Below are 26,253 nucleotides of genomic sequence, written 5' to 3'. Positions count from 1 at the left end.
TGGGCGTCCACACCAGTACTGAGCTAATCTGCCTTTCTTAGTAAAGAATTTAGTACAGCCAAGCCACAGAACAATTAGGATAGGATATAATGGCAAGATTCAAGCTAAACAGAGTCTCTAGACATTATGCCACTCATAGCAGGCACAGTTTTAACAACTTTTTTGAACACCAACAGGTAAGTGAAACCATCCTGGGATATCTCAGCCTGGGGGCACCTTCCCAAAAGACTATTCCTTTAGGAAACCAGTCAGGTATTTAAAAGTCTGCCTAACAGATCTTAACAGAGCTGCATGCCCCACTCTGAAGCAAGACAACGTCTGATTAAGAGGATTGCATTGCATTTTCCAGCTGAGAACTGTCTTGTCCTGTAGAGTGACACTACATACAGAAAGGATCAGCTATTGTTTACCTGGAGTTTCTTGGTGCGAAAGCTGCATCACAACCGGCTGTTAGTTCTCTGGCACAGTACTATAGAGCCCAAAAGCATTCACCTGAACCTTCTACCAATTTCTTTGATGCAAAGTAGTTTGCAACATTTAGTTCCACAGAAGCAAATTCAGAGCCTTTAGACACTGTTATATGCCTTCAGGCTCAGTCTTTTCACCTTATGTTTGCTTTCCCACAGCAACTTTACCTGTGCAATTGCCCATTTCACCATAGGCCCACAGGCCAATGATGCTCTGTTTACAATTTCGTAGTTGTAACTTGGATTTGACAGGTAGTTTTTCTTCATCTTCTCCCGGATAGCATCACTGCAAGGGAAAAGTTTTTAGGGATAGCATGAGTACCCTGTATGTCAGCACAGAGGTGTTCAATATCCCTTTATCTGGCCTGCCTTCTACAGCTGACATGAACATTTCCTAGCAGTTTTGCTGACTGGCAGCTGCGATGTTTTAATTAGTTCAAGATGTTGCTTCAGAAATTACAGGTTACAGATGATAAAAGGCATTTAACAACATTTTAGAATTAGTTGCTCACAAACTGCATAACTACGCTCAGAAAAATTTGGGGTTGAAAGGGAAATCAAGAGGTCTCCAGCCTGACCTCCTGCTTAGATTTAGAGCCAGCCCGGATAAAGCCCTTGGCAACCTGGTCTGTTCTTGCTGCGTAACCACTTTCAACTAATAATGAGGCTTTGGATAGCAACACACTGCTTTGCAACCATGCCTTGACATTACTCAATGGCAACTCTTTTGTTACAGTTTGCACAACACATCTTTGCTTCACTAGTCTGTTTCCTGTACCTCCTACACATTCATTACTTGCAGGAGCAAATTAATCTCAAAAGAAGTCAAGAGCTACTAAAGCGATTAACACAGAGAAAAGTCCAGTTAACACCTTCTGTATCTTTGTGAATAGTTTATTCACATAAATCATTCGCACTTGTGCTTTACCTGATTTCCTCAGCAGAGAAGTTAACAATGGTTGGAATGAAGTTCTCTCTCATGATAATGGAACGTATTTGTTTCCAGTCAGTTGTACTTTCACCTAGCAGTAGGCAGATGGACTCCAGCGCCAGCTTCACTGCTGCAGGCGGATTAGCCATAGAACGGACCTCTACCAGATGCTGTTTCTTTATTGACTTCACAGCTAACCCGTGCCAGAAAGACAATGAATATTGATTGGGAAAAAAATGAGCAGTTAGCAAAATCCATGCTATTAAAGTACCTTGGATTAGTAAAAATGCTTCAAGAGTCTCAAGAGATATTTGATATTATTAGAGAAGCAGATACTGGTGGATAACATTCAAACTACTGGATCACATGATAAACTTTTGTGAATATCAATCTGCCAACTGGCCAAAGGCAACTTTTTCTGCTGCCTACAAATGAATCACTTTAAGCTTTATTATAAGCAATGACTCCTCTATCCAGTTTAATGAATGGACAGCTTGATTGTATGCCGCCTGTATGGTAAATAAGGCACCAGTGGTCTTTCCGCTTATGAGGTTTCTTTATAGATAAATAGACTGAATAAATAACTACAGCTGGTCTGCCAGAAGCAAAGCCACAAGCCATTAAAGAGTTATCAAGTATCAGATCAACACTACAAACAGCACAAAATCAGAGCTCAAAGATTACGAATTTCTTCAACACTGTAAGAGTCTACACTTTTATTAGGCAGGACCAACTCAGACCACACCAACATGCATTCCCATAGACTTCTGTTTTAGATCCAGTCTCACAGTGTGATCTCTTCAGGTGCTAACATACCGTTCTGAGCTTCAATGACAGCAGGCTCCACCTTGTCGAGATCTTCCTTCACGCTCATCTGCTTGTCTGCAATGACCTCCTGCTGCTTGTGCAGCTGTTCCTGAATCTCCTGGCTCATGACCTAGGAGGAAGTCGCACAGATAAAATACTGCTTTTTAGAAGCTGAACTTCTTCTAGTACTTGCTCTGCAGGGTCTGTTTTGTAAATAAAAATATTTACTATGCACATAAATTTAACAAAAATTTTTACCTTTTTCTTCTCAGCTTCCTGCTGATCTTTCACCATCTTTTTCAACTTGTCATTGGCTGCTGCATTCTTCACTTCCAGTTCCTGACTCTTTATTCTTAGGTCACGCCGCAATTCTTCCACCTGAGATGGATTGTAAGATGGGAGAAATCAGATTAAATACAGGGATCTACTCACTCCAGCCTTATACAGGGCAAAATTTTAAAGATACGTACCTGATCAACTGTTTCCTTGATTTTTCTAAGGCCAACATTCAAATGCATTTGCTGTTCCTCCAGCTCACTTCGTTTCTCATTGAACAAGTTTGCATAATGGTTGATGAAGTCCAAATAGTGGCGTGGTGTGATTGCCATTGTTCTGCCTCCTCGTTTTGCCAGTCGAGCATTAGCCTTTCGGGAAGAAGGAATTGTAGATTACGCATTGGTTTTAAACATATTCAACTGCCAAAGACCATACTTTTTAGGAAACTGATGCATGGTGCTGTGGCCTAGAGATCAACACAAGTTGAGCAAGACAATAAAAACACACCTGGTGGAGAGTCTGATGAACAAACACACAACTGTTAACAATAGCTTCCCTGTGCGATGGTGGCTGTGGTAGCTTGTCATACACAACTGGCATGTAATCGGGCACAATATAATTTGGTTTCTCAAGATCCATTTTGCTTGTGAACTCTTTGCCAACTTGGTACAGTGCCTCAGTTGACCAGTCTCCAAACCAGTTCAAGACACACCTGAAATACAAAGCATTTGTGAAGTCTTCTCAAAAAATACTGTTTTACAGTATTTGTAATGCATGTTGGAATATACAGCAATACCTGTTGAAGAGCGCAGGAGAGGTAGCTGCCCTGTCCTTCAGGCCCTCAGAAGATGGATTCATAGTGAACACAACATGGAGATTGCGAATAACTTGGCTGGTGAACCATTTGTAGAGTTCTTCATGTGAATCTAACATTAAACCTTCTTTCTGTGCTCCTTCTTTACACTGAGTCATGAGGGTGGCATATTCATCTCCTTCAAAGAGACCAGGAACCTAATTCAAAAAAATAATTTTGTTGTATCTTATAGTAGCAAAAAGGTTTTTGAAGTATTTACTTAAAATCCTCTTACCTCTCCATTGGCTAGGAGTGTGTTCATTCTCTCCAGGAATCCAGAATCCAACACATTTGACTCATCCATTATAAAAGCTATTTTTTCATTTTTACAGCCAGAACGTCTCAACACTGTCCTAAGGTCTTCATCAAAATCTTCACCTGTGTATTTTCTGTGAACCTAGTAAGATTTAACATTGTTTATTAACATTTTGGTTTAGATTTTACTGGGACTTTTTAGGGGTTGGTATTTAAGAAGTGTGAATTTTGACTACGGGTTTTTTTTAAATTAAACTAGCACGCCAACCTTAATTTGGTAGACGCTCAAACCGTTCATCCAGGCAACAAATCTTGAGAGGGTTGTTTTTCCTGCTCCACTGACTCCAATAAGCAGCAAGTGGCCCTGTGGCTGACGGAAGATTCTGAAAAAGAACATAACCAAGTACATTTGATAAGTGTTATCAACTTATCAAAGCTTTTCCTTGAACACCTAAACTTCAAGTTAGTACCAAAACCTACACACCTTTCCAGACAGCATCCTGCTATCTGGAGGCCAGCAGTGTATTGTCTATGGACAACAATGGGATCACGCTCTATTCTCACTTAGGCTACTCTGTTTTAGAAAAAGTGTTTGAATATTATTTATACAAGCAGGAACTGAAGTCTCAACTTACCGGTCAATTCTTAACACATGATCCAAGACTTCATTGAACAGAACAAGTGGTACATCAAGTTCTTCTTCATAAAAGACTTTAAGCCTAGCTTTCACGTAGTCTCTTAATTCCTCTTGATCCACTGGAATATAATCCTAGAAGAACCAGTCAACACAGATTGGAATTTAAGGGAATTTTGCTTAGGGATCAATTTATGAGTAGGTGAAAGCAGAACTATCAGAATACTTAAAGCAGCAATCCCCTAAAAAAGCTTAGGAATGCTGCACTCATTTAACTTGCACAGGAACATGTCCACACACTGGAAGGCCACAGATAGTGGCATGGTGTTTAAACACTGTCTCTACTGAACCTACCATAGGTTGAGCCTGCACTGCTAGTCACTAAAGAGACTGGGAAATAGCATGACAGACTTACTTCCACTCCCTCGCTCCCCTAGTTCATTTTAAATAGCCTTGCCTAGCCACTTGCTGTTAGTCACAAAGATGGGTAGCAGGCTAGATGGACTTTTGCCTTCACCCAGCAGGATTTCTACAGACTGCCCAGCTGGATCATTTCAGATGGCAAGAAATAGTCCACCATAAATATCTGTAGTATTAGTATTGTTCAAGGGTCACTGCCTTATCCAAGAGCAATAACTGTCAGTAGTTTTCTGGGAGCATTATACTGCTCTTGAGAAATATTATTTAACATTGCCTTTACATACTGTGGCAGATCTTACAATAGCATCCCTGGCATAACAGCTGTTAATTTTGTGGTAGAGTTCACTTCAGATAATCACAGTAAGAACTTCTTGGAAATCAGTTTAACAAAATGATGGGCACTGATTATCGTGTTAATACAGTCATGAGAGCTGCATCACCCAGTTGCTCCCAAACGACTTAGGTTTTTTATTTTTTTTTTAAAATTTTTACTCACCTTTGACAGCCAGTTGCTGTATAAGATAGGTCTGCTCATAGCTTTCTCTTTGTCGATATTGGGGAAGTGTTTCAGAGCAACCATATCAATGTTCTCATCAGTCCAGCGTCTCTCCTCATCTTCTACAAGTCTGGATAATGAAACAAGTCAGTGACTGCAAATCCTCTGCAGTGGGAGGATACAATCGCATCACATGGTAGTACTACGACCAAAGTACGTTTCTGCTTTGCAGATACCACTCCCAAGAGTGTCAGAGTGAAGGGAAATATTCTCATTTGTATTCCAGCTATTTAACATGAAGCACACTTCAGTTTGGTCTTTAACGAAAGTTGGCAAGGAGTGGGGAAAACTAAATTTTAAACTTCTTTTTTTTTTGGCTTCCCCATCTCATGTTTATTTTACCTGTCTTGGAAGAGACGTAAGGCTTCATGGGCCCAAATCCTGATAAGGCCTTCAACTGGTAAGGTTTCTAGTGGCCTTAATGCTTCGAATATACCTCTCACCCATCGAGTCATTTCACGAGGTGAATAGATGTAGTGTGGCTGTGTGTCTTGAGTGAATCTCTCCTAAAAATTTAAACTTCATTAGTTACTTCATCCCAAAGTTGCACCATATTTTTTACAGGTCTTGGCATTGCAAGATATTACTTTGCTAGCATCATTCAGTGCCGTTCACCAGAACTCAAGTAATTAGTTGAGTTCTTGTACACATATTATCCATTTGAAAGGCAAACAGTGCATGTTATACGATTCAGCAGAAAAGGAAGACTTCTAATTAGAGTCTGGGGTGGTATTTAAGAAGTTACCTGAGACATTGTGTAGAATTCTACCATAGCAGCAGTGAGAGGCTCTGCATATGTGCGAAGTGACGGGATCAGCCTTAGCATTGCACGATTGAATGTTCCATATATCTGAGTCAGTGAAGCTGGTCCAGGATAGTCCACATAAACCACAGGAACGTGTCGTAAAAATCTGAAAGATTAGCATATTAGACAATCCAGAAAGTCAAATTACAGTCTATTTTATTTTCATTATCTTTTGCCAGAACTAAATAACAGCTTGATTTAAAACTATCAGCAGCAACTGCAGTGGATTTGACTGCTCCTTAGAGATTCAGACCAAAAAGCATTCTGAGATATCCACAGCATTTCAGACAGGTTATTCAAGAAGTGTTACACTGAGTCCATTGGCTGTCAGGGTAAGAACCAACTAGCAGTTAGTTCAAAAGCAAGGAACACAATTTCAGCACAGCTGGTGTTAAACAAGTGTATTAAGAACAGATTACATAGTCAATGCTTCAATTTTGACCCGTTCTGTTGCTATATAGAGTTTACTGGATACACTACCTATGTGAGAGAGGTTTTCTTCCAGGATCGGTAGGTGGATTACATGCACCAACAAACTGAATTCTCTCCAGTTTCACCCATGTCTGGTCTGATGTACGATAGAAACCTCCATGTTCCACCATCTGGGAAAAAAAAAAAAAGGTAAAATAAAATCAGTGGAACATTGTAGTTCCCGGAAAATAACTGTTATGATATAGTTCATTACAAACAAAAACAAACCTGTCTAATGAAGGATATAACTCTCTGTGTGCCATACTTATCCATATCTGGCAAGTTAATTTCATCACAGAACAGCACCAGCCACTTTCCTAACTGCACAGGAGCAAGCACCACTCCATTAGGTGTACGCCTGTACTCGCAGTAGTGATCAAAAGTCTTCAAAAGCAGTTCTGGAGTAGTAGCACTAGAAAAGTTGAGTCCAACCACCTTAAAAATAGAACAGTGAAAAGAAACCGTTAAAATACACTAAATACACATACTTTATAGTATATTTTGGGTTACTGCCTGTATTCTGACTGTATACTGTTTGCTTCCTACTGCAGGTTTTCCATTTACCGTGCGGCAATACCTCCTGCCCAACCTCGTACTTCAGAGCACCACAGCTTCATACAACTGTTTCTCCACCTAAATACACTGAAGGATGAGAGCTGTTCTTAAACATTGGCATGGTTTTTAGATACTAAACGGAGGAATGCTCCTGTATTATTGAAGTGACAGAGGAAGAAAGTAGTTTATAGGTTAAGGATCTTGAGACATTAACTTAGATTCTGCTCAATATAATTTTTATTTCTACTATGTATACACATGACTGACTGAGGTGGTGGTATCACTGAATTCCGGCTAGCAAATAATTCCCATGCTAAACCAAGACCGCTTTAACCTTCAAGGAGATTAGAGACTTGTTACTACTCTGTAATTCATACGTGCGCGCGCACACACACTCTCTCTCTTGTGTACCTCCATGTCAGGCAGAGCTCTGAGAGCACTAAAAAGCGTCATGGTCTTTCCAGAACCTGGTGGGCCACACAGTACTAGAGGTTTGTGTTCTGCCAGCCAAGTATACAGCAATGCTTCGTGGCGAACTGTATCTAGGGTTGGTACTACAACATCAGGAGCTGCAACTTTGTGTGTTTCAACCTCAATTTGAGGAACCTTGGATTGCCATGGCACCCATTCACCTGTAATGGACACCTAGGAGCACAAAAACATGATCAGACAATTTAGAACAGGAATATAGCTCAGCCTCAGTTAAAAGAGAGTATTTTTTTTTAAACCACAGAATAGTTTGTAGCATCAAATTGGATTTATTTAAGCAGGCAGTTTGTTCATGGAACTGTGAAACTGTAAAATTTAAGATAGTCTAGCATTTCATTTTCCAGTTTCATCTCCAAAATCTAATGCAAGCTTCTAAGAACACAAAAGAGCAACACTTCTAGCATAAGAAAGATTTACCTCATAATCAATTATAGGTATGTTGGGTGCAGTTGGCAGTGGCACAGTGGTGATTCTCCTAATGTATTCTCCCAGCTCTGCTCTCATTTTCAAACGACTGTCTCCAGAAAGAGACCAGAGTATTGCATAGACCAGGTACCTCTGTAAGAAGCAGCAAAAGCAGCTATTGGCTTTAGAGTAATGGCACAGAACTTAATGAACAATAAATCAAATCTAGCTGCTATACTGACATGTCAAACACAGCAGTCACTTACCAGCCTATCATATTTACCTGGATGTAACGCTCGAGTTGATCTATCTGCATGGGAAAGTCTGGATGATTGGCATTGTACTGGGCTACGTTGCGGCAAGCTTGATGCAACATGGAGAACAGAGAACCAAGGCAGCGCAAGCGGGTGAGATCCATAATATGCTCCAACTTGAAAGCATGTTCAAGTGCTTTAGTTACCAGGCCATTAGATGTGAAATATGGCTGCATTATTGTTGCAGCATCTCTCTGAATCTGTTGGGGGGAGACAAACACTGCTCAAAGCACTTGCTTCTCATTTGACTACCAGGCAGAAGGAAATAATTTTATTTAAGGTTTGAAATGCTTTGTATTTTAATATTCTTCAAAAACAAGAAAAAAATGTAAAGCGAAAAGTCAGCTTTTCTGTAACAGGCTCTCATAAATTCGAAGTACACCGTACAACTTGTGATAGAATTGTTCTTACTACATTATCCCATAATGTAATCTAAGTTATACCTGCAACATTGGTGATGCTGCTTCTTCTCCTTCATCTTCTTTGCCCTTCCGCCTTCGCTGAGCTTCCTCCTCACCTTCATCCAGAGGAATGCTTCTTAGTCTGGCCAGGAAGTTATTGAATATCATGTCTGTACTGAGAACATCCTCACTGAACCAGACCATGCCACACCTTGACACAGTAGCCAAAGTGGCATATTTCAGATCCTGTACCTCAAACATGATACGCACCTGAAGAGTAGAAATCGAAAACAAGAGTTTGAAGTAAAAACTAACAAACAAAAGCAAAACAAAACAAAAAACTCCCCTCCAAAACCCAGAAAACTTTAAAAGTAAGTTAATTTGTATTTGGTCTCTAAGTAATCAACAGCAGCAGTAAACTACCCTAAGGTAAGTTCATCATTATTGATTGTTACCCTAGACTTTTATATATTCCACAAAGTTTGTCTCACAGGGTCCGAGTAAGCATAACATGAGATGTTTGATTCCTCACAAGTTCCTAACTCCAGCAAACCACTACCCGAGATCAGTATTTCTCTGCTTGTGATGAGAAAGAGGGACAGCACCAGTATGGACTAAGGTAAAAGCAACAAGTTTATACGACAGCACATAAATATCATGTAGCAAAAAAGTAACATTACATTTGGTGGGAGGCTGAGACGTTCTCCATTTGGCAGAGTCAGTAGTTTGTTGTCATCCAAAACAGAGTTTAGATTCTCAACCCATTCAGGGTCTACATCACCATCAAAGATAATCCACTGACGTTTCTGTAATTCACCTCTCACGTTGTCTATGATTCTGCATTAAAGGAAATATTTATTGCAGTAGAGAACAAAGACTCAGTAAGGCCAGAATATCCACGGCACAAACGCACTGGCCATTTTTGAGTTGTGCTATTAAAGACTCACTTTCTCAGGACATGTGTAAACAAGCCATCTGTCCATTCTCTGGTGTTTGGATCCAAAGTACCATAGAGGTGATCTTTGCTGATTGCTTTTGGATCTATAATATGAGCAACACCTTCCACGCCCTCCAGCCGCTCGAGGGCTTTCAGAAGTACTCTCCAGGCCATGCTCTTTCCACTTCCAGAGGGACCGACCATCATCAATCCATGATTTATTTGTGTAATCTGATACAGCTGAAGAACCTGTGACAAAAAAATTATGTACCAATTAAGTCTTAACTTCAGTAGTCAATCTAAGCTTCTATATATTGCTCACTTCAGACAAGAAAAAGGAAAAAGCTTTCCACCTTTCATATTAAAAAGGAAGTTTAGTCTTCTACATTCATTAACCTCAATCCCACATTTTCGGTTTTAATATTTTACCTTTTCAACCCACATGCCACCAACTTCTTCTCCATCACCGTAAGTAAGGTACATTTCCTGACACACTTTCTTAAGCTCCTCTCTCAAGGCTGTCATCTCCCCGCGATGATACTGTACTCCAGGGAATACATCAGAAAGCAGACTGAACAGCAAAGGAATGTCTTCTGCAACCAGTTTTGGTACCATAGTTTCACATACACTTTGGATCAGGATCTGCAGAGAGTCATGGTTTGGTTAAGATTTTTTGTGAAGTTTGCTTTACCAAATGTGTTTGACAAGGAATACTTCACTAAATACTTTCTTCATAAAGCATCAGACCATGGTGATTTTAGTAAAAACAACCATTGATGGGGGTCTCAACTTTGAAACTACACAATGAATTCCTATTGATTTTCAGCTTATACAGTTGTAGTTTCTTACGCCTCTTTATTATGCTTTTGGTATTCACTGCTGAGGAACTAAGCAGCAGTAAGTGTTACGAATGCACCACCTCGTAAGAACAAGTCTTTCACTATGATTCAGGGACTCCTAAGACATGTTTAACTTGGTGCTTCTAAGCTATCCAGTTACCAGCTTCTGTAACTAACACTACTTTGCTTGCATGGCTTAACACTAAATGGTAAACACTGCAGGACTATTTGCTTTGTTTAGTGTGCATTCTGTACTTTATCACAGAAGTAAAGAGTTCGCACACACATTACCTCTTGTTCTGGCAAATTCTCAGCGATTTCTCCCTCATCCACAACTTCACCACGCTCTTCTTTCTCCCGCTTTATCTTCTGAATCCTCTCCCTCTTCACATTACCTGCACTAACCAGCACACTTTTCAGTGCTCTCAAGCCAAAATCATAGTGACTTTGGGAGGACAGCTGTTCATCACAAAGCCTAAGAAGAAAAAGAGATAAAATACAATTTGATTCTCAATATGGACCAACACAACACTCAGTAATATCACTGCTTGAAATTATTGCTGCACAACGTGGTTAGTGAGTGGCAAAGAACGTTACAACTTTGAACAATAAGCTCTACTTTTACTGATTAGAGCCAGACTTGTTACTCACTTGAAGAACGGTACTATCTTATTGGCAAGCACTTCAGCCGTACGGAAACCTTGGGAGTACAACATGACCTGGGCAATCAACTGACGGTCTGGTTTTGTCATTGCCAAGCTACGGAACAACTTCTTCAAATTGTCAGGCAGATTTGATCTGCCTGCATAGCCAGGATTCATGGTGATGAAGATAGCCATGTCAGGGCTCACTTTGACTTGTTTGTTCAGCAGCTCACAAGTAATAGGTGTTGCAGCTGAAAAGAGAGTGCATTTAGTTACATCTGAGTCAGTGATCAATCACCCTGAGAAGTCATACTTTATTCTGTTTTAGTTTCCTACAGTAACAGATAGCAGGTCCTCTAGCAATGCAACTCAAATACTGAAATACAAGTATCTACCAGCTGAAAGTTATTCATGTTTTTAAGTTTTGACAGAAAGTGGCTTAATCCTTAAGATTGTTTGGGAGAAATGTAACTGAGCAATAAAACAGCATGAAGTATGTTAGAGATGCTGTACAACACTTTTAGGAATAAACAATTACGTACTCTTGTCATAGTTGGGGTTGGAATGCTCTCGCAAGGCTTCCTGAATGCACTGAACTTGCTGTGAAACAGCAGAGAGCATACGCTCCTCCAGTCTGTTGAACTCATCAAAGCAGCCCCACGCACCCACTTGGCAAAGTCCCACAAAGATGCGTCCCATTGCCTGCACGTAGAGGGGAAAATTCACTGAAGTTGCATGATCATTCTTGTCTGTGCACAGGCAAAGGGAGTAGAGAACAGCACTTTATACAATGCACCCAAGGCAGGAAGGAGATGTATTTGTACGTAAGTTACCATCTTTGTAGTACTGTAAGAGTTGTAAAAGGGTTCTGACTTCCTATTACTACGTACTATACTCCAGTGTATTCACAAAACAGTCAAGATAAGTCCACTGCATAATGTTTTGTTTGCTGATCCCATTAATACCAGGTGCAGTTTTAGTGCTTTATCGCAAGGAGGATACTAGAATTACGAAACATTTCAGACGAGCAAATTGGATGGCCAGAGTATGGTAAGGCATCCACCTAAAGAACAACCTTTAAGGCAGGATTCCACAGAAGTCAGTATGAGGAAATACGATGGAGGTCTAATAGCCATTGGTTTAGGACAAACAGGAATCAACTTTTCACTGTCTTTCTCCACTACATGAACTAAGGAATCATAAAAAAGACAAAAGAAGGTGCTCCTTCATAAAGTGCATAGTAATGCAGTGGAAATCTTCAGTAGAGAATGCTGTAGAAGCAAGCGTGCCTGTGGATTTAAGGGGAGAAATGAGTACCTGAAGAAAGGTTCACTGGAGCGAATAGAGTAACCCATTTCTGCTTGAGACCTACTAATCCTCAGAACTGTTAGAGGCAGGAACAGGACTGGGGGCAAGGAAGGATTACCACGCACAATCTGTGATCTTACTACTCCCTAGGTATTTTCTTACAGTCACCACTTCTGGCCAAATGCTGACTAAATGGACCCCTGGTCTGATCGAAATACAGTTGTACAGGAAAAAAAACCCCCAGATGGGCAACCTGGCAGAGCCCATGCAGCATCGTGATTCCTTGCCCGTGTTTTATACTGTTTTTTTATATATACACCTGACCAAGGATTTTATTTTGAGACATTTGCTGTGTTACAGTTTACAGAGGCATTTCATCTGGTCTCATGTTTGACAATGTCATCAATATTGAACCACCTGTGTAATTTTCTTAGTTTTGAAGATTTTTTCACATTTCAGGGCATCATGTCGCAAAGGGTAATCCCGTAATAGTACAGCTACTCTGGCAGTCTCACACACTCATGCGTTCTCCATTCAACCAGTACTATCAATGCAAACTAAACAGTTTAAGTTACTTTCCTAAAGCCAGTCTTGAGCCCCCACCCCATACTTCCTTTCCCTCCATCTGCTGCTCCAGAACTACCTGTTCTAATAAACCAGAACCCCTCCTCCAGAAATGTTTTCTGTCCCACTTCTGCTTTAGGCATCTTTTGTTACAAAGCAGCTATATGACCCACAGATACTAGCTCAGTTAAGACTTACAGATAACCATCTTGAAAATAAACACTGCTGGCTGTTTCAGATTTCTGAAGAGATTCATACTGCTTGTTAGCAAAGACTACATTTTTTAATCAAACAGCTTACCTGGAAGTCAAATGTTTCATCACAGTTGAAAACCAACACAAAGCGGCCAAGCTGATGTCCGAGAGCCTTAACAGACTCTGTTTTCCCAGTACCAGCAGGACCTATTTTTCAAGTGGGACAGACACCTTTTAGTGTTTATCATCTGAGGTACCACTGCGTAGCATGCTGATTCTGATGGGCTCTGACAAGAGGGTTCAGTGAAACCTAAAACTGTTGCAACTTCCCTCAAAAGACTGTTTTGTTCTTCAGTATCTTAGTTGTAACTGTTCTGCATGTTTACACTGAAGTTATATATTAGAGAGGATAAGAGTTTATATACTTGTCTCAGGTTTTTATTGTACTTCAGTACAAACTTACCAAACGGTGATCCTCCAAGTCTTGCCTCCAGGGCTTGCGTCATCGTCAAGTAACAGCGGTCAGTAAGAGGAGTCTGTACCAGTTTATCCTGAACACCAAGGTACTCAAAACCATAGTTGAATTTGGCATTTGCCATCTGAATGGAGAGCTGCTGCAACACATCTGTCTGCTTTGGGTCGAAGTAGAATCGCATTTGGCTGAGCCATTCAAAGGATTTGGAGTTGTCGATCTTGCTTTTGATCAGTGATCTTGTAACATCTCTCTGGTGCACCAACTCCGTGATCTGGAGAATGAAGTAACTCCTTAGATCACAGCAATACAGGCCATTGCTAATAAAGCCAGGAATCCTATAGCTTTTCAGACTAGCATCGTAAATTGCCATCAGTTAGAAATCACAACCTACCAACAGTCTCTGCCTTAGAATCTGTTGCTACAAAGACAAAACTAACAAAGACAAAACTGACAGGACAAGGGGCAATGGGCACAAACTGAAGCAGAGGAAGTTCCGTCTGAACATGAGGAAGAACTTCTTCACTCTGAGGGTGACGGAGCACTGGAACAGGCTGCCCATAGAGGCTGTGGAGTCTCCTTCTCTGGAGATATTCAAGACCCGGCTGGACAAGGTCCTGTGCAGCCTGCTGTAGGTGACCCTGCTTCAGCGGGGGCGTTGGACTAGATGACCCACAGAGGTCCCTTCCAACCCCTACCATTCTGTCATTCTGTAATGTTGACTGCTCTTGCTAAGGACTTCCCTAGCTTTCAGCAAAGCACTCTGGTCCAGTTAGTCTGTTAATCCATTACACTACTGAACCAGATATTTTACTTGCCAGAAACTAGGAAGACAAGTACTCGTAAAACAGACCAGATACTTCCCTGTAAAAATCTACAGAAATCACCCAGGATGTTTTAACTCACCCCTACACCCCCCCCCCAATCCTTACCTACAAACAAAAGCATACAATAATTATGATAAGCAGCAGCTTAATAAGATATTTTTCTTTTGAATGAAGAAATTGGTAATTTCCATATTTGGAAGAACTAGTTTGAAGATCAATTCAGTGAGCGAGTCTATAATATGCTATCATGCAGTACGCTGACTAGAGCGAAAAACTACCACCATCTACAGGATCACGGCTTGATGCAGTTGCTTAAATTGCATGAAACTTTTTCATAGAGGAAAAATAAGTCTTAGACTAATCAGTTTTTTCATTAAACTTCTAAAAATCCTCACCTGTGAATCCGGAAGAGGAAAGGAGGTTTTTACTTACCAAGTGCTCCAGTTTCCTTCTGCGAAGAGGTGGCTGCTCCATCAGCACAGAGTCTGCCAGGACATTGAGTGTGACCTCAACATTAGCTAGCACTGCGTGGATAGAACTGCTGTCTCCAGCTCCACCCACACCACTGAGGGCTGACTCGACATTCTCAGACCATGCAATCTGGGCTGACAGGACAACAAGCTGAGCCTGTGTAACAAAATTCCTCATCAGATAGTTTTCCTCACTGAAGTAATGAAGCTGCAGTATGCTTAAGTGTTCCATATTGATACCTGGTATTTGTCAATCCAAGAAATGTAGACTGCTGGATCAATCGAAGTTGCTTTTCCAAAGATTTCTACTTCAGTAACCGATTCTGCGAGCAATTTAGCAAGGGTCACTCTCATTTCTTTCTCAACGAGAGTGAGCCACTCATTGATCTTGGGATGTTCTGTGATGGAAACAGGTGTTTTGAACAGCACCTGCAAGAATTAGGTTTAAGTCAGCCCACATTCACTTGTTTTCAGTATTTTATTTAAAAAGAAACACTGCAGCCATACCTCCTCTCCTTCACGTGAGGATATCCCAAGAACCACAGAATTGTCTTCATTGAGAATAATGCTAGAAACACCAGCAAACATCTTCTTGAAGTGTTTCTGCAGCTTAGCAACATTTTTGCTGTTTCCAATGATTTCAAGCAAGTCTTCATCACCAACAAAATAAAACCTAATAATTACATAAAATTAGACCTGTATCAGAACTCCAACTATCACCTTTATTTATGCTTCACAGAAGGCTCACTATACAGGAGTAACTGATACTCATTTGCTAGGTTACATTTCAGTTCTAAGATTAAGTCTCAGTTCATGTGGTCTATAGCATACAAAAGTGTACACATGCTCCGTACTGCAGATCATCTTCTTTACCTGTCCACCCCTGAAATACCCACAGTAGAGCCTGGGACTGAATTAAGTCTATTAGGCAAGGAGAACTCCCACTTGGTACCTCCATCACCCTTACTCTCTCATACTAAGTGACAGACTAGTTGAAGACTACCAGGTAAGTCAGAACCAATGACTTAAATACTGGATTGTGACAGTTTAGCTACTGTCCTTCAATCAAATGCCAGAATTAAGCAGTTCAAAACAGAACCGTTAAATTTACAGAAATCAACTGCAATGGTTCCTTTAGCAATATCTGAATCCTACAACCAGCCACGGATGAGCAAGTAAGGGAAGTTTTAGTCCCACTTCCTGAGACGTAGCTACAACTAATTTCTGTATTTACACACCACAGATTTAAATGGTCACAACATCTTACATATATGCAATAAATAAAAAATGGCAGAGGCTTTACAGAACAGTACACCAATTCCTGCACAGAAGCATCAAATTACTTTACTTCAAGAGTCAATCAAAGTTAACTTCTTACCGAGGGAAAGAGGACCTCTCCCTTTCCAAGTATTCTCCCAGTGCCTTCTGTATCTTCCCAAGCAAGTCTGCCAGTCTCTCTAACGACCTTTGCACACCTTGAATGTTAAGAACATCCATCACAAGTGGAGATTTGGACACCTTCTTCATGAGTGCCAAAAATTCAGTGCTGATGCTGCAAGTAAAATAACACAGTACATTAGTGCAAACTCAGTAACCGCAGGCCTGCAGAACACCAAAGCTGTTTGTCTCTAAAGGACCACTGCCTCTCTAATTGCTGCGGCTGCCCTAGGGAACACAAGGATAAATCCACAAAATAGCTCTTCACCTACCTCAAGTCCACAACAACAATATCTAACTTTGCTGCTACGTTCAATCTATCAGTTCCACTGCTGTAGGTCTACTCTTCTTCATTTCCTGAAGAGATGCATAGATCTGATTCTTTGATCTGACTGCAAGTGTGTGGGATGAGTAAGGATGGCCACAGCAACTTAAAGTGGAGGAACAAAATGACATTTGAAGGGTGAGACTAAAGGCTACAGCCACAGAAATCAGGCTGCTTGTTGCAGCCATAATTCCAGAAAAATCTTTAAGGTAGCTGACTGGAACTGGCAAGAAAAACCACCTGAATACAAATCATCTTCTAAAACTTGCACATCAGCCTGTTTATTACAAAACTTATTCTGTCACAGTTGTCTACACGCACCTCTTGCCATATTTGTTTGCTTGACAAACTTACATCTACAGCAGGGCTGTAATCCAGCTGGACCGGGTAAGAATACAATTAGCATTTCAATTTAGAGAGTGCTACGCTGAAGTCATGAAGTTGCAGGCCTGTCCACATGGTGCCCCAAGGGATGCACAAAAAGAACAAAGCAATTATAAAGTTACCTCTGGAACCGCTGGGTCTCCACAGGCAGCAAGTGCTTGATGTCTGCACTGCCAGTAAAGATACCCTCGAGGTAGACCCATCGCCTTTGGACATCTATCCAGACATCAAACAGTGCCATGATACGGTTCAGCTTATCTTCCCAGCTAAGGGCATCTTCCTCAAACACCTAAAGTTCAAATGCTGCATTAGTATTCATTTTAATAGTGTCAAGAGTTTGACCACTAATAATCCTTAATGGAAACAGCTGTTTGAGAGTTACAAAGTGTGCATATGCAATTAATTGTTCATCACCTGAAACAGTAAATCTAGTCCCTGCTGGCAAATATATAAACCAAACAAGAAAGGAAGGTAGGATTAAATGAACATTCCTTAGCTTTGTTCTCCGTTTTACCTTGTAGTACGGTGATAGCTTCATAGCAGACACACTGTTAATGTGCTCTTTTACTTTGTTGAAAAGGTCATCCCATCCACGAATCAAACGACATTTGTTCTGGTAATTGACCAAGTCCAGTTCGTAAGTGTTCCACACTTCTCTTATCTGATGAAAAAAAAGTTTAAGACATGACATCAATCATTTCTGCTCCAACATAGTTCAAGTAGAAATGTATTACAGTAATCAGATTTTACCTTTTTTACCCAAAGATTCTGTGTTTCTGCTCAAGCTTTTGTTAAAAATATCGAGAATATGATGCAGTTAGTGGTCTTTGCAGTCATCATCAAGGACTGCTTTTCCCAAATAATGCAAGTATTATCAGAGTAAGCTTACATAGCTTTAAGCTGTTCCCCAAAATAGTGTTCCACGGAGTCCCAGCACCTGTATCAAAAGCTTAGATGGACAAGTTTACTCCACAAGTGCCAGCCACTTGACAACAAGGCTTTGATTTGCTATTACGTGCATGCATACAAGAGCTGATACTAGCCTGTTTCAAGAACTCCTCCAAAGCCATCTCTCCCTGAGCCACAAGCAGTACATCCTTGACGATTGCTTCATTTCTCTGTAAATCCACATCCCAGATCTGACCCAGCGTCAATTCTGAGACAACCCAGTTAACATGAAGCCTTTTCATCAGCTGTTTCCAGTGACGATCTTTAAGAGCCTCCGATTTCAGTTCAATAACTAACATGTTTATCTACAGAAGACAAGAAGACATGTTACATTCTTGAACTTGAACTATAAAATACACGCAATTTATAAACGAGTATATCTTACCTTCATGTAGCCCTTCAGAAGTCTCTGAACATACTCATAGGAGGCATACTGTCGCAAGCGGGCAGGGAAGTTTTTCAGTTGGTTCAGCAGACCATCTAAGTTTTGTCGAAGCTGTCAACAACATAAAAGCAATGAAATCTTTCTTGGCAAGTGATGTGCGCATAGCTGTACAAGTTCGCAGTTGTCTACATATTTTTACAGAAACCTCTCTAATGAGATGTTACCAACAGTACAGCTCTTTCTGTGTATTTGCAGAAGATATGGTTACGCTATAGCTGGGAATGTAATTTTATTGGTCTGATTAAGGTAGATGAAATGGTATTGTCATAGGCAGTTTACGGCTTAGTGTTGCTATTGCGCTCTACCTCCTGAGCACTGAACTGTTCCTCCAGCCATATAATGAAGTTTCCCTACTGAGGTCCAAATAGCCTATTTAAACACAGTACAGTTCCTTCTCTGTAGATGCAGTCAGTCCAACCTCAATTTCATAACTACTAGAATTGCATTAAGTCCCCTGCAAAATTATTTAAGTTGTGACAAACCCAGTGACTTAAAATTTTTAGTGTAGCATTAGAAGAAACATTCTCACCAGATACTTAAAAAGGTACCTAAACACTGAAAACAATGTAAAACACAACAACTGAGCATGTCTATCTCAGGAAGTCTAATTCTTAATTTGCATATACTTGCAGTAGTTACATTGCTTATGTATACAGAAGTTAAGTACCTTGCGAGGCTGTACTGAAACCCAGGGTTGTTCTTTCATTTGATCAATCTGTTCCCAGACCTTAGAGAGTTCAGACCAGACGCCTTTGAGATCCTGCAACTCTTCAAGGGCTACCTATAGTAAAGAATATATTACACATCAGCAGTTATTCTTAATTCTGTCAAAGTCTTTCATGTGGGAGAGTTAAACAGAATACCTTTAACATACCATAAACTTTCTGATAGCTTGCCAATTCAACAGAACTGAAATAGCAAGTGACAATCTCTTCAAGCTAGAACTGAACAAGTGTAGAGACTGTGTCTTGACACTAGTACACCACAGGCTACAAGTCACTCTCTTAAGAGAGAGAGAGATGGAACAGAAACATTTTTTTCCAAAACTGACCAGAAGTTGTGTGAGCAGGCTGTACCTGGACACGCTCTTCACTGCCACTGAGTAGTCCTGTATCTGTTAGTTCCAGAGCTTCCTTGGCCTTCGCACACTTCTCGCGATCATCCTTCAGCCTACCGAATTTTCCTTCGTAAATGGTAAGAGCTTGAAGAGCCTCTTCTGGACGCAGGTTTCCCTAAAGTGGGCATTGAATACATTAATCAAAAAGCCCTACAACCTAGTGGAAGTGAAGTTAAAAGCAAGGACTAAATATTAAATGTTGGTCTGTTTCATTATTTTTGCTGACAATAAGGCTACACACTAATCTAGAATAAGTCTCATCCCACTTTTCCATGCACTTTTTGGCTTTACTAAACATCACTTGAGGGGAAGGAAAAAAAAAAAAAAAGGGCAAAAAAGCAGCGTGCTTCTGAATCCTCCTACACGCATGCCTCTTGACACAACCCTTGTTTCAGCCAAAGCTTTGTTTGTAACTGAAGTCATCTTGCTTTTTGCATCTAACAGAGGCCTATTTTTTAAGGGTAAATTTCCCTCTGCCACTCCCCTAAAAAATCAACACACTGGCAAGTTTCTACAGAACCGTCAAAATGACTAATACCATCATCTAAAATTAAAAGCTCCAAAAAAAATTAACTACCTACTTCTTACTGAACGCAGAGAAACTACCTCATTTGCTGAATGAGTATTAATCATCACTACTTACTGTTACAGGCTTTGTTTTCTCCCAGTCTGTTAGCAAGTCGGTTGTTCGGCTCTCCACTGCACGATCCTCTTGAACTATCTTCATCTGCAAATTTGCTACTTGTTGTTGAATGGCAGAATCTTTTCTACGCATGATGTCATTAAAGGCACCCCATTCTCCTTCAATGTTGTCAATGTACAGCCAAGAGGATGGAAACTGGAACCTTTGTTTCTCAAGCAAGCGCTGACCATTGCGATAAAGCTACAAGAGACAGTGATTGTAAGTTAAAGACACAAAACTGACTTAAGTCGCAAGGCTAAATACTCCACACATGTTAACAAGTGCTCACTACAGAGTTCACAGGATTCCTCAGGATATGAAGTTCAGGTCTGTTTTCAAGAGAAACTGAATATCATGAAGCTGCATCTTAAGAGCTAAGCCTGACATTTCCAGAAGTAAGAACCATTAGCAAGACAACATACCTCAACTTGCTTTTCAAACTGCTTGATTTTACGTTTCAGGGACTGCACGTAAGTGATGAAAGTCACTGCATCTGATGTGCTGGCAGTGTCCACTGAATGCTGCTCCAGTTCTTGACGGGACTGTTTGGGGCATAAATCAGTGTTTTAGAAGTCTAGAACAGTTGATCTGAACGTGAAAAACTGAAGTTCAGACTTGCCTTACCTTAGAAATTTGTGAATGAAACTCTGTCATATTCTGACCAAGCATTTGGCCAAATTTGCTGAGCACTTCCTTGTGCCAGGAGTCATACTTCAAGTTCACCTTTGATTGTACCTACAATTGAACAAAGTTACACAATAATAATTTGTTGGCCTTGCTATTTTCTGTTATACACCCATTCTGAAATCTAATGCATTTATCACAAATAATAATCATAATTTCTTACCTTGCCATAGTCTATGACAACAGGTCCAAATTCCTTTCTGGTTTCTGCATTGTCAAATGTTCCTCTTGCCTTTCTTATCTGAACTAGAAGGGCTTGCCACTTATTCAGGTCTTCTCCAAGACGGTTGTATATATTTTCAGCCTGCATATCCCACAGACACTGGTACTGCAGCCAAACCTAATTGAGGCGTTTCATAAACAACGTTCAGTATACTCCAAAAGACATGTGTCCACCCCCTACCCCTTATGAAAACCGAGAGAAAAGTCCACGTTCATTTTTGACACCACCTAATGCTGCAGCTGACTCCTACCTTGACATACTGCTCCACTTCAGTCACAATTCCCACGACAGCAGAGTACGACTCTTCCAGAGCTGCAGGGCCATCAGGCATCCTTGTCAAAGCATTACGATAGAATTTCTCTTCCTCAGACAGCTCGTAATGCACTCCAACCTAAGAACCGCGATTATACATGTGATATACCTGAATTTCTAGGGCACTCAGATTCAGTCCCAGAGCAACACACTAAGGTATCAAGCACAATTAACTGCAAAGTGAAAGTAATCACTCGGACTTAGATACAGCTTTATTACACTCACCTGATATCTCTGACTTTGAATTCTTGGTAGTGACAGGATTACCATTTTCCAAGAAAACATTTCTTGATAAAGTTTGTATCTACACTCTTCAATTGGTGGATTCAAGTATATCACCTGGTTGGTTATTCTTAGCTCATGTACAATGTTCTGTGGAAACAGTAAACACACTCAAGTTTCATTGGCAGATACTACATGTAGACAAGAATTTTGGACTTAAAAAAGTAGCACACACTTCTGAAAAATCAGCTTGCACTGAAATAGGAGGAGACCAGTATTCCTCCAAAACCAAAGGCAGAAGAAATTAAGTAATTGACAATGAGGGAAAAAAGTAACAAACAAAAAACCCCGCAACAAAACTTACTTTGATCTTGGGTTCTCCACCAGGCTTATGGCTCACTTGAGGAGCATCTGTATCCATGTCAACTTCTGCTTTGTCATCTGCTTGTCCAAGAAGAACTTGGGTCCAGGCTCTCAGTCCAGCTTGCAAACGAACACCCAGGATTCTTTCAATCTAAAGAAAATAAGCCACAGTGGAGGAAAAAGCTGCATATTCACTGCATAAAGATCCCGGCCATTGATATATTCTGACACCAGTGTCAGATATATTCTACACTATGGCACCTCAAAGAACCAGGTGCTCCTTTACTAAGTCATTGTAGTGGTTTAAGAGTTTTGGTAGACTTTCACCAAATATCAACTCAAAGCTTCTCCCGTCCTAATGGAGAATTTTAACTGCTTTGCAGTTGGCCTACTGTCCAATAACCTGAAACTTACCTCAACAGGCAGAAACAAACAATACAAAGGCAAAGAGTGCTACCGGCATAGCAAATTTTCACCACCCTTTATCTACCTCACTCCCCAGCACCTCCCAGGCAGTCAAGCTGTATTGAGCTTCTTTTCTTCAAAGGACAAAACCTCCCTTGAATTCATTGATCCCAAACGTCAACAGCTAAAACCAAACAGGTCTTGAAACTTCTGGTTACCAAAAAATGCACCAAAATTTTCAGAGAATGGGGAGAAAGAACTTTCTCCTGGTAACTAAAAGAGCATAATCAAAAAATGTTTTGCACCTGATTAAAATGCTTCCTCTAAATATACACTACTCATTGATCTGAAACCTACCTCCATATCCAACTTATTGACCCAGATTGGCAAATTTGAGTATGAATGAAGATTTAAGTCATCCACAGCTTTCTGAACCCTGTTCAAGATTTCAGAGAAAGTCTTGTGATCATACATGCACGTTTCCAACGATCTCACTTCCAGGTCTATTTTCTCTTCAATAATGAGCAAATCATCCACCTAAAATGGTTTAGGAAAAATGGGATGTTTAGTTTGACAATAACTACGCAGTAATGGTTAGTCACTTCTCTTTATTTGGATGCAGCAAGTCTATCAATTTTAGTAGTACTCAAAGATCCACTCAGCTGGCCAAAGAGCTACAGAATATGTCATCAGCTATCCATTTCCACTTTTGGTTAACCACATATTACTGAAGTACAGACGTAAAAATTTTGCAAAATTTGAAAAATAAAACAAACCTTCTCCTGGAAACTGAAGACAGTCTCAGCTAAGCGCTGTACATATGGATCAAGTTTGTATGATTCCCACACGAGTGCAATTCCTTCTGCAATCAAAGCCTGCACCTCTTTCTTCAAGCCAGCAACCAGAAGTGAGATAGTATTACGCTCTTCCACTTTCTCACATGTTCGTTCATATGTACGGACACTTTCAATGAGAGAAATAGCAAATGGATAGAGCTGGTTTGCTTGGTGAGCTTTGTTGACAATTGCTAGTGGAACACGGAAACCAAGCCATTTCAGGTTTCGGACTTCTTTTGAGAGCGTAATTATTTCTGGGAGGAAGTTGACTTTCAGTTTCAGGACGTTTCCACTTCGACCTCTAACGCGAGTGCTTTCAATGGTGAAAATACGACCAGACACACCAAGATTGCGTTGCTGAACTTTTCTTGCCCAGTCATCAAAGATCTCCTGAGTGTTGAGCTTCATGCGAAAGCTATCTCCATCCTGCTTTAGCTTCTGGCCTTCTACATGGTTCTCCCAGCCTTTGCCAAGGACATCCTCAACACGTTTCATATAAGCGGTGAGCTGTCTGTCAATCTGTTTTGCCCAAATTATAGACCCAGACACAGGAGGCAAGTCACGAACATGACTCATTTTACAAGCTTGACTCTGTGGGTATTGTACTTTAAATTTGTCATGAAGAGACTCAATATCATCCTTTACACGCTGGATCAACTGTGTTTGATATTCACGAATGGCACCGCGAATGTGAGGTCTGACAAACAAGGCATTAAACCGAGAGAAAATTCTGAACATTTCATTGGCATTCTTTGCTGTACCAAGCTGGTCTCTCAGACGGGCAGTTATTCTTGTTTCAACTCTATCAATTCTTTCATCATATCGCTTCATTGCTGCCTCCCAGGCTTCTGTACCTTCTTTGGAAACATCTAATCCATCTACTTCCTTAACATTCTCATAAGCAAGATTGACTTCTTCAATTGCATTGGCATCTGCGGCATCAAACAGGACTTCTGCCACTTTCATATCCTGTGGTTCAGGTACCTCTCCTTGATTTTGCTGGGCAACAGCAGTTACCTGTATTAAAGTCACAGTTTTGTGAGTTGGATGCTGCAAAATTTATCTACAAATAGCTAAGCACAATTTGTTCTAACAAGAATTGCAAAACCCTACAAATTAGTATCAAACATGTAACAATCTTTCAGTCATGTTTCAGATTGAAGTTCCACTAGGAATGGGGCAACACAGTTACTTTACAAACTTTCACTACTGTGCAGCATAATCTCATTTTCCACTGTGGTTTAGCCAAGATCAAGTATTTACACACTTATTAATCTCCTCTATGTTAAGTCTGGACTTGCTGTGTCTACTAACATGAGTACAATCATGTAGCGTGTGAAGTAGGTCAGAATTACAGCTAAGCCTATTAGCAAGGCTTCAAAACTAGACTGTTTCTGGAAGCAGACAGTGAAATTGAATGTTACATTAGTTTTGCGTTGGTAACTTTTTAAAGCAAAAAGGAACACCTCTGAAGTTGAACACTCTTCAAGAAGCCGAACAGATTTTCTGTCTGGTAACAACCAAGAACATTACCTGGGGTCGCAAGACTCTCACAATAACTGCCCTCAGCTGCTCATGCTGACGCCTGAATTTCCTCATTTGGTCAAGACGACCTTGGAGTTTCCTGTGAGCAGGATTGATACGCCACACCATCTTCAGGTTCTCTTCCCTTTTTCTTTTCACAATATCTCTCAGCAGAACTTGTAGCTTCTCATATTCATCATCCCAGGTTTGGAAAACTTCAAAGCATGCAATCATTACCTGAAGAGAATTTCAGAATAGGAACTTTAGCTCCCAAACAAAAATGCTTCCTTAAAGTCACTACTCAATGCAAAAATACAGCCGCCAGTGCCACAATGCGAAAATACAGCTGCCAGCGCCGCAAAACCCTGAACATACCTTTTCAAACTCTTCATAGGCAACATGCATTAGTTTTCTGGTTCCCAATACTTTCAGTAGCTGAGAGCTCAGGTCTCTTGAAATAGCCTCCACTAAACGCAATGCCCTTTGGATTGGGTATTTTGTGTTTCTGATTTTTCTCAAATGGGTAAATATTGCAACAAGGGCCTGCCTTATTTTGTCCAGCTCAGTAGCAGACAGCAAGTCATTCAGTGGAAAGTCTTTCATCAGTGGATTATAGTCATTCACAGTTTCCAGAGCCTGTTTTAGACCTAAATATAAGAGAAGAGAGTTCGAATGCAACTTTTTATTTCATTAATCAAATCTGTAAGACAGTAGCTTTAACTAGACCAAGGTTACTCTAAACAGCATTGTTCTCTGTACCACAATGCTGAAGTTTCATAACAGGTTAAATTCCATAGGACATTTGTGAAAAATTCTATTGAAAAGACATTTACCTGTGTCTGTATCAAAGCTGACAGTTGCATGAAAACGTTTGCCATGTTTTAGAATATCCAGAGTCAGAAGAACTTCTGGACTTTCACGTTTTTCCTGAATGCGGTACAGAGCCCGTTCCAAATTTAACCAGAAGCTTATTTCCTGTAAGGCAGTGCCCGACGCAGGATCTCGATCTAGTTTGGTCACCTTAAAAGTAATAAAGACAAGCGAGGGAGAAAAGCATTAATTTACATGCTTCAACTGTATAAAGTTGTTCTGTTACTAAATACAGTTGAAACACATAACATCTACTAGGTTTTCATGATCCAACATTAGATGGTTTTGGCACTCATTCTGCAAGAATTGTAGAAGCTGCAGTGCAACAAGAGTCAAGGTTTAATTACAGGGGCCCTAAAAGTTGTTTTTAGGACCTTCATGTAACATCTTCAGCATAGCCCAAAAAGGTCACCTGTCCACCTTCCTAATCAATGCCTGTATTCTGGATAATGACAGACAAGCCAGGCAAGAGAACAAATGTCTCATGCTCTGGACTAAGATAAGGCACTGCTCTTCTATGAGCAACAGGTGTTTACTGGGCCCATGAAGGGGGAAAAAAAACCCAGAGTAGTATCTGAGGTG

The 26,253-nt window shown here is 40.5% G+C and overlaps 1 protein-coding gene across 1 annotated transcript in view; it reads right to left on the bottom strand.

The window, feature by feature from the left end:
• The window catches only part of DYNC1H1 (dynein cytoplasmic 1 heavy chain 1), a 45,991-nt gene that overhangs the window by 14,381 nt on the left and 5,357 nt on the right, over positions 1-26,253 (bottom strand). The window contains exons 5-53 of the mRNA XM_075426550.1: positions 25,635-25,821; positions 25,177-25,448; positions 24,811-25,038; positions 23,218-24,294; positions 22,799-22,978; positions 22,038-22,187; positions 21,677-21,823; positions 21,390-21,530; positions 21,080-21,256; positions 20,857-20,967; positions 20,655-20,774; positions 20,194-20,433; positions 19,510-19,665; positions 19,101-19,214; positions 18,374-18,484; positions 18,084-18,293; positions 17,555-17,701; positions 17,163-17,329; positions 16,273-16,446; positions 15,402-15,567; positions 15,135-15,323; positions 14,857-15,051; positions 13,589-13,871; positions 13,232-13,332; positions 11,602-11,761; positions 11,067-11,310; positions 10,707-10,890; positions 10,006-10,218; positions 9,587-9,825; positions 9,320-9,476; positions 8,682-8,909; positions 8,208-8,438; positions 7,937-8,077; positions 7,442-7,675; positions 6,704-6,910; positions 6,485-6,606; positions 5,945-6,110; positions 5,542-5,705; positions 5,140-5,269; positions 4,225-4,358; positions 3,858-3,972; positions 3,570-3,731; positions 3,278-3,492; positions 2,989-3,193; positions 2,676-2,849; positions 2,464-2,583; positions 2,215-2,335; positions 1,396-1,591; positions 636-753 (exon numbers count right to left, since the gene is read on the bottom strand). Of these exons, the coding sequence (XP_075282665.1) occupies positions 636-753; positions 1,396-1,591; positions 2,215-2,335; positions 2,464-2,583; positions 2,676-2,849; positions 2,989-3,193; positions 3,278-3,492; positions 3,570-3,731; positions 3,858-3,972; positions 4,225-4,358; positions 5,140-5,269; positions 5,542-5,705; positions 5,945-6,110; positions 6,485-6,606; positions 6,704-6,910; positions 7,442-7,675; positions 7,937-8,077; positions 8,208-8,438; positions 8,682-8,909; positions 9,320-9,476; positions 9,587-9,825; positions 10,006-10,218; positions 10,707-10,890; positions 11,067-11,310; positions 11,602-11,761; positions 13,232-13,332; positions 13,589-13,871; positions 14,857-15,051; positions 15,135-15,323; positions 15,402-15,567; positions 16,273-16,446; positions 17,163-17,329; positions 17,555-17,701; positions 18,084-18,293; positions 18,374-18,484; positions 19,101-19,214; positions 19,510-19,665; positions 20,194-20,433; positions 20,655-20,774; positions 20,857-20,967; positions 21,080-21,256; positions 21,390-21,530; positions 21,677-21,823; positions 22,038-22,187; positions 22,799-22,978; positions 23,218-24,294; positions 24,811-25,038; positions 25,177-25,448; positions 25,635-25,821 (9,423 nt within the window). The remainder of the gene's footprint in view (positions 1-635; positions 754-1,395; positions 1,592-2,214; positions 2,336-2,463; positions 2,584-2,675; positions 2,850-2,988; positions 3,194-3,277; positions 3,493-3,569; positions 3,732-3,857; positions 3,973-4,224; positions 4,359-5,139; positions 5,270-5,541; positions 5,706-5,944; positions 6,111-6,484; positions 6,607-6,703; positions 6,911-7,441; positions 7,676-7,936; positions 8,078-8,207; positions 8,439-8,681; positions 8,910-9,319; positions 9,477-9,586; positions 9,826-10,005; positions 10,219-10,706; positions 10,891-11,066; positions 11,311-11,601; positions 11,762-13,231; positions 13,333-13,588; positions 13,872-14,856; positions 15,052-15,134; positions 15,324-15,401; positions 15,568-16,272; positions 16,447-17,162; positions 17,330-17,554; positions 17,702-18,083; positions 18,294-18,373; positions 18,485-19,100; positions 19,215-19,509; positions 19,666-20,193; positions 20,434-20,654; positions 20,775-20,856; positions 20,968-21,079; positions 21,257-21,389; positions 21,531-21,676; positions 21,824-22,037; positions 22,188-22,798; positions 22,979-23,217; positions 24,295-24,810; positions 25,039-25,176; positions 25,449-25,634; positions 25,822-26,253) is intronic.

The sequence above is a fragment of the Opisthocomus hoazin genome, chromosome 7, assembly GCF_030867145.1.
Source record: "Opisthocomus hoazin isolate bOpiHoa1 chromosome 7, bOpiHoa1.hap1, whole genome shotgun sequence".
NCBI classification, from domain to species: domain Eukaryota; kingdom Metazoa; phylum Chordata; class Aves; order Opisthocomiformes; family Opisthocomidae; genus Opisthocomus; species Opisthocomus hoazin.
The sequence above is the reverse complement of the archived record's forward strand: the minus strand, read 5'-3'. Positions and strand labels throughout refer to the sequence as shown.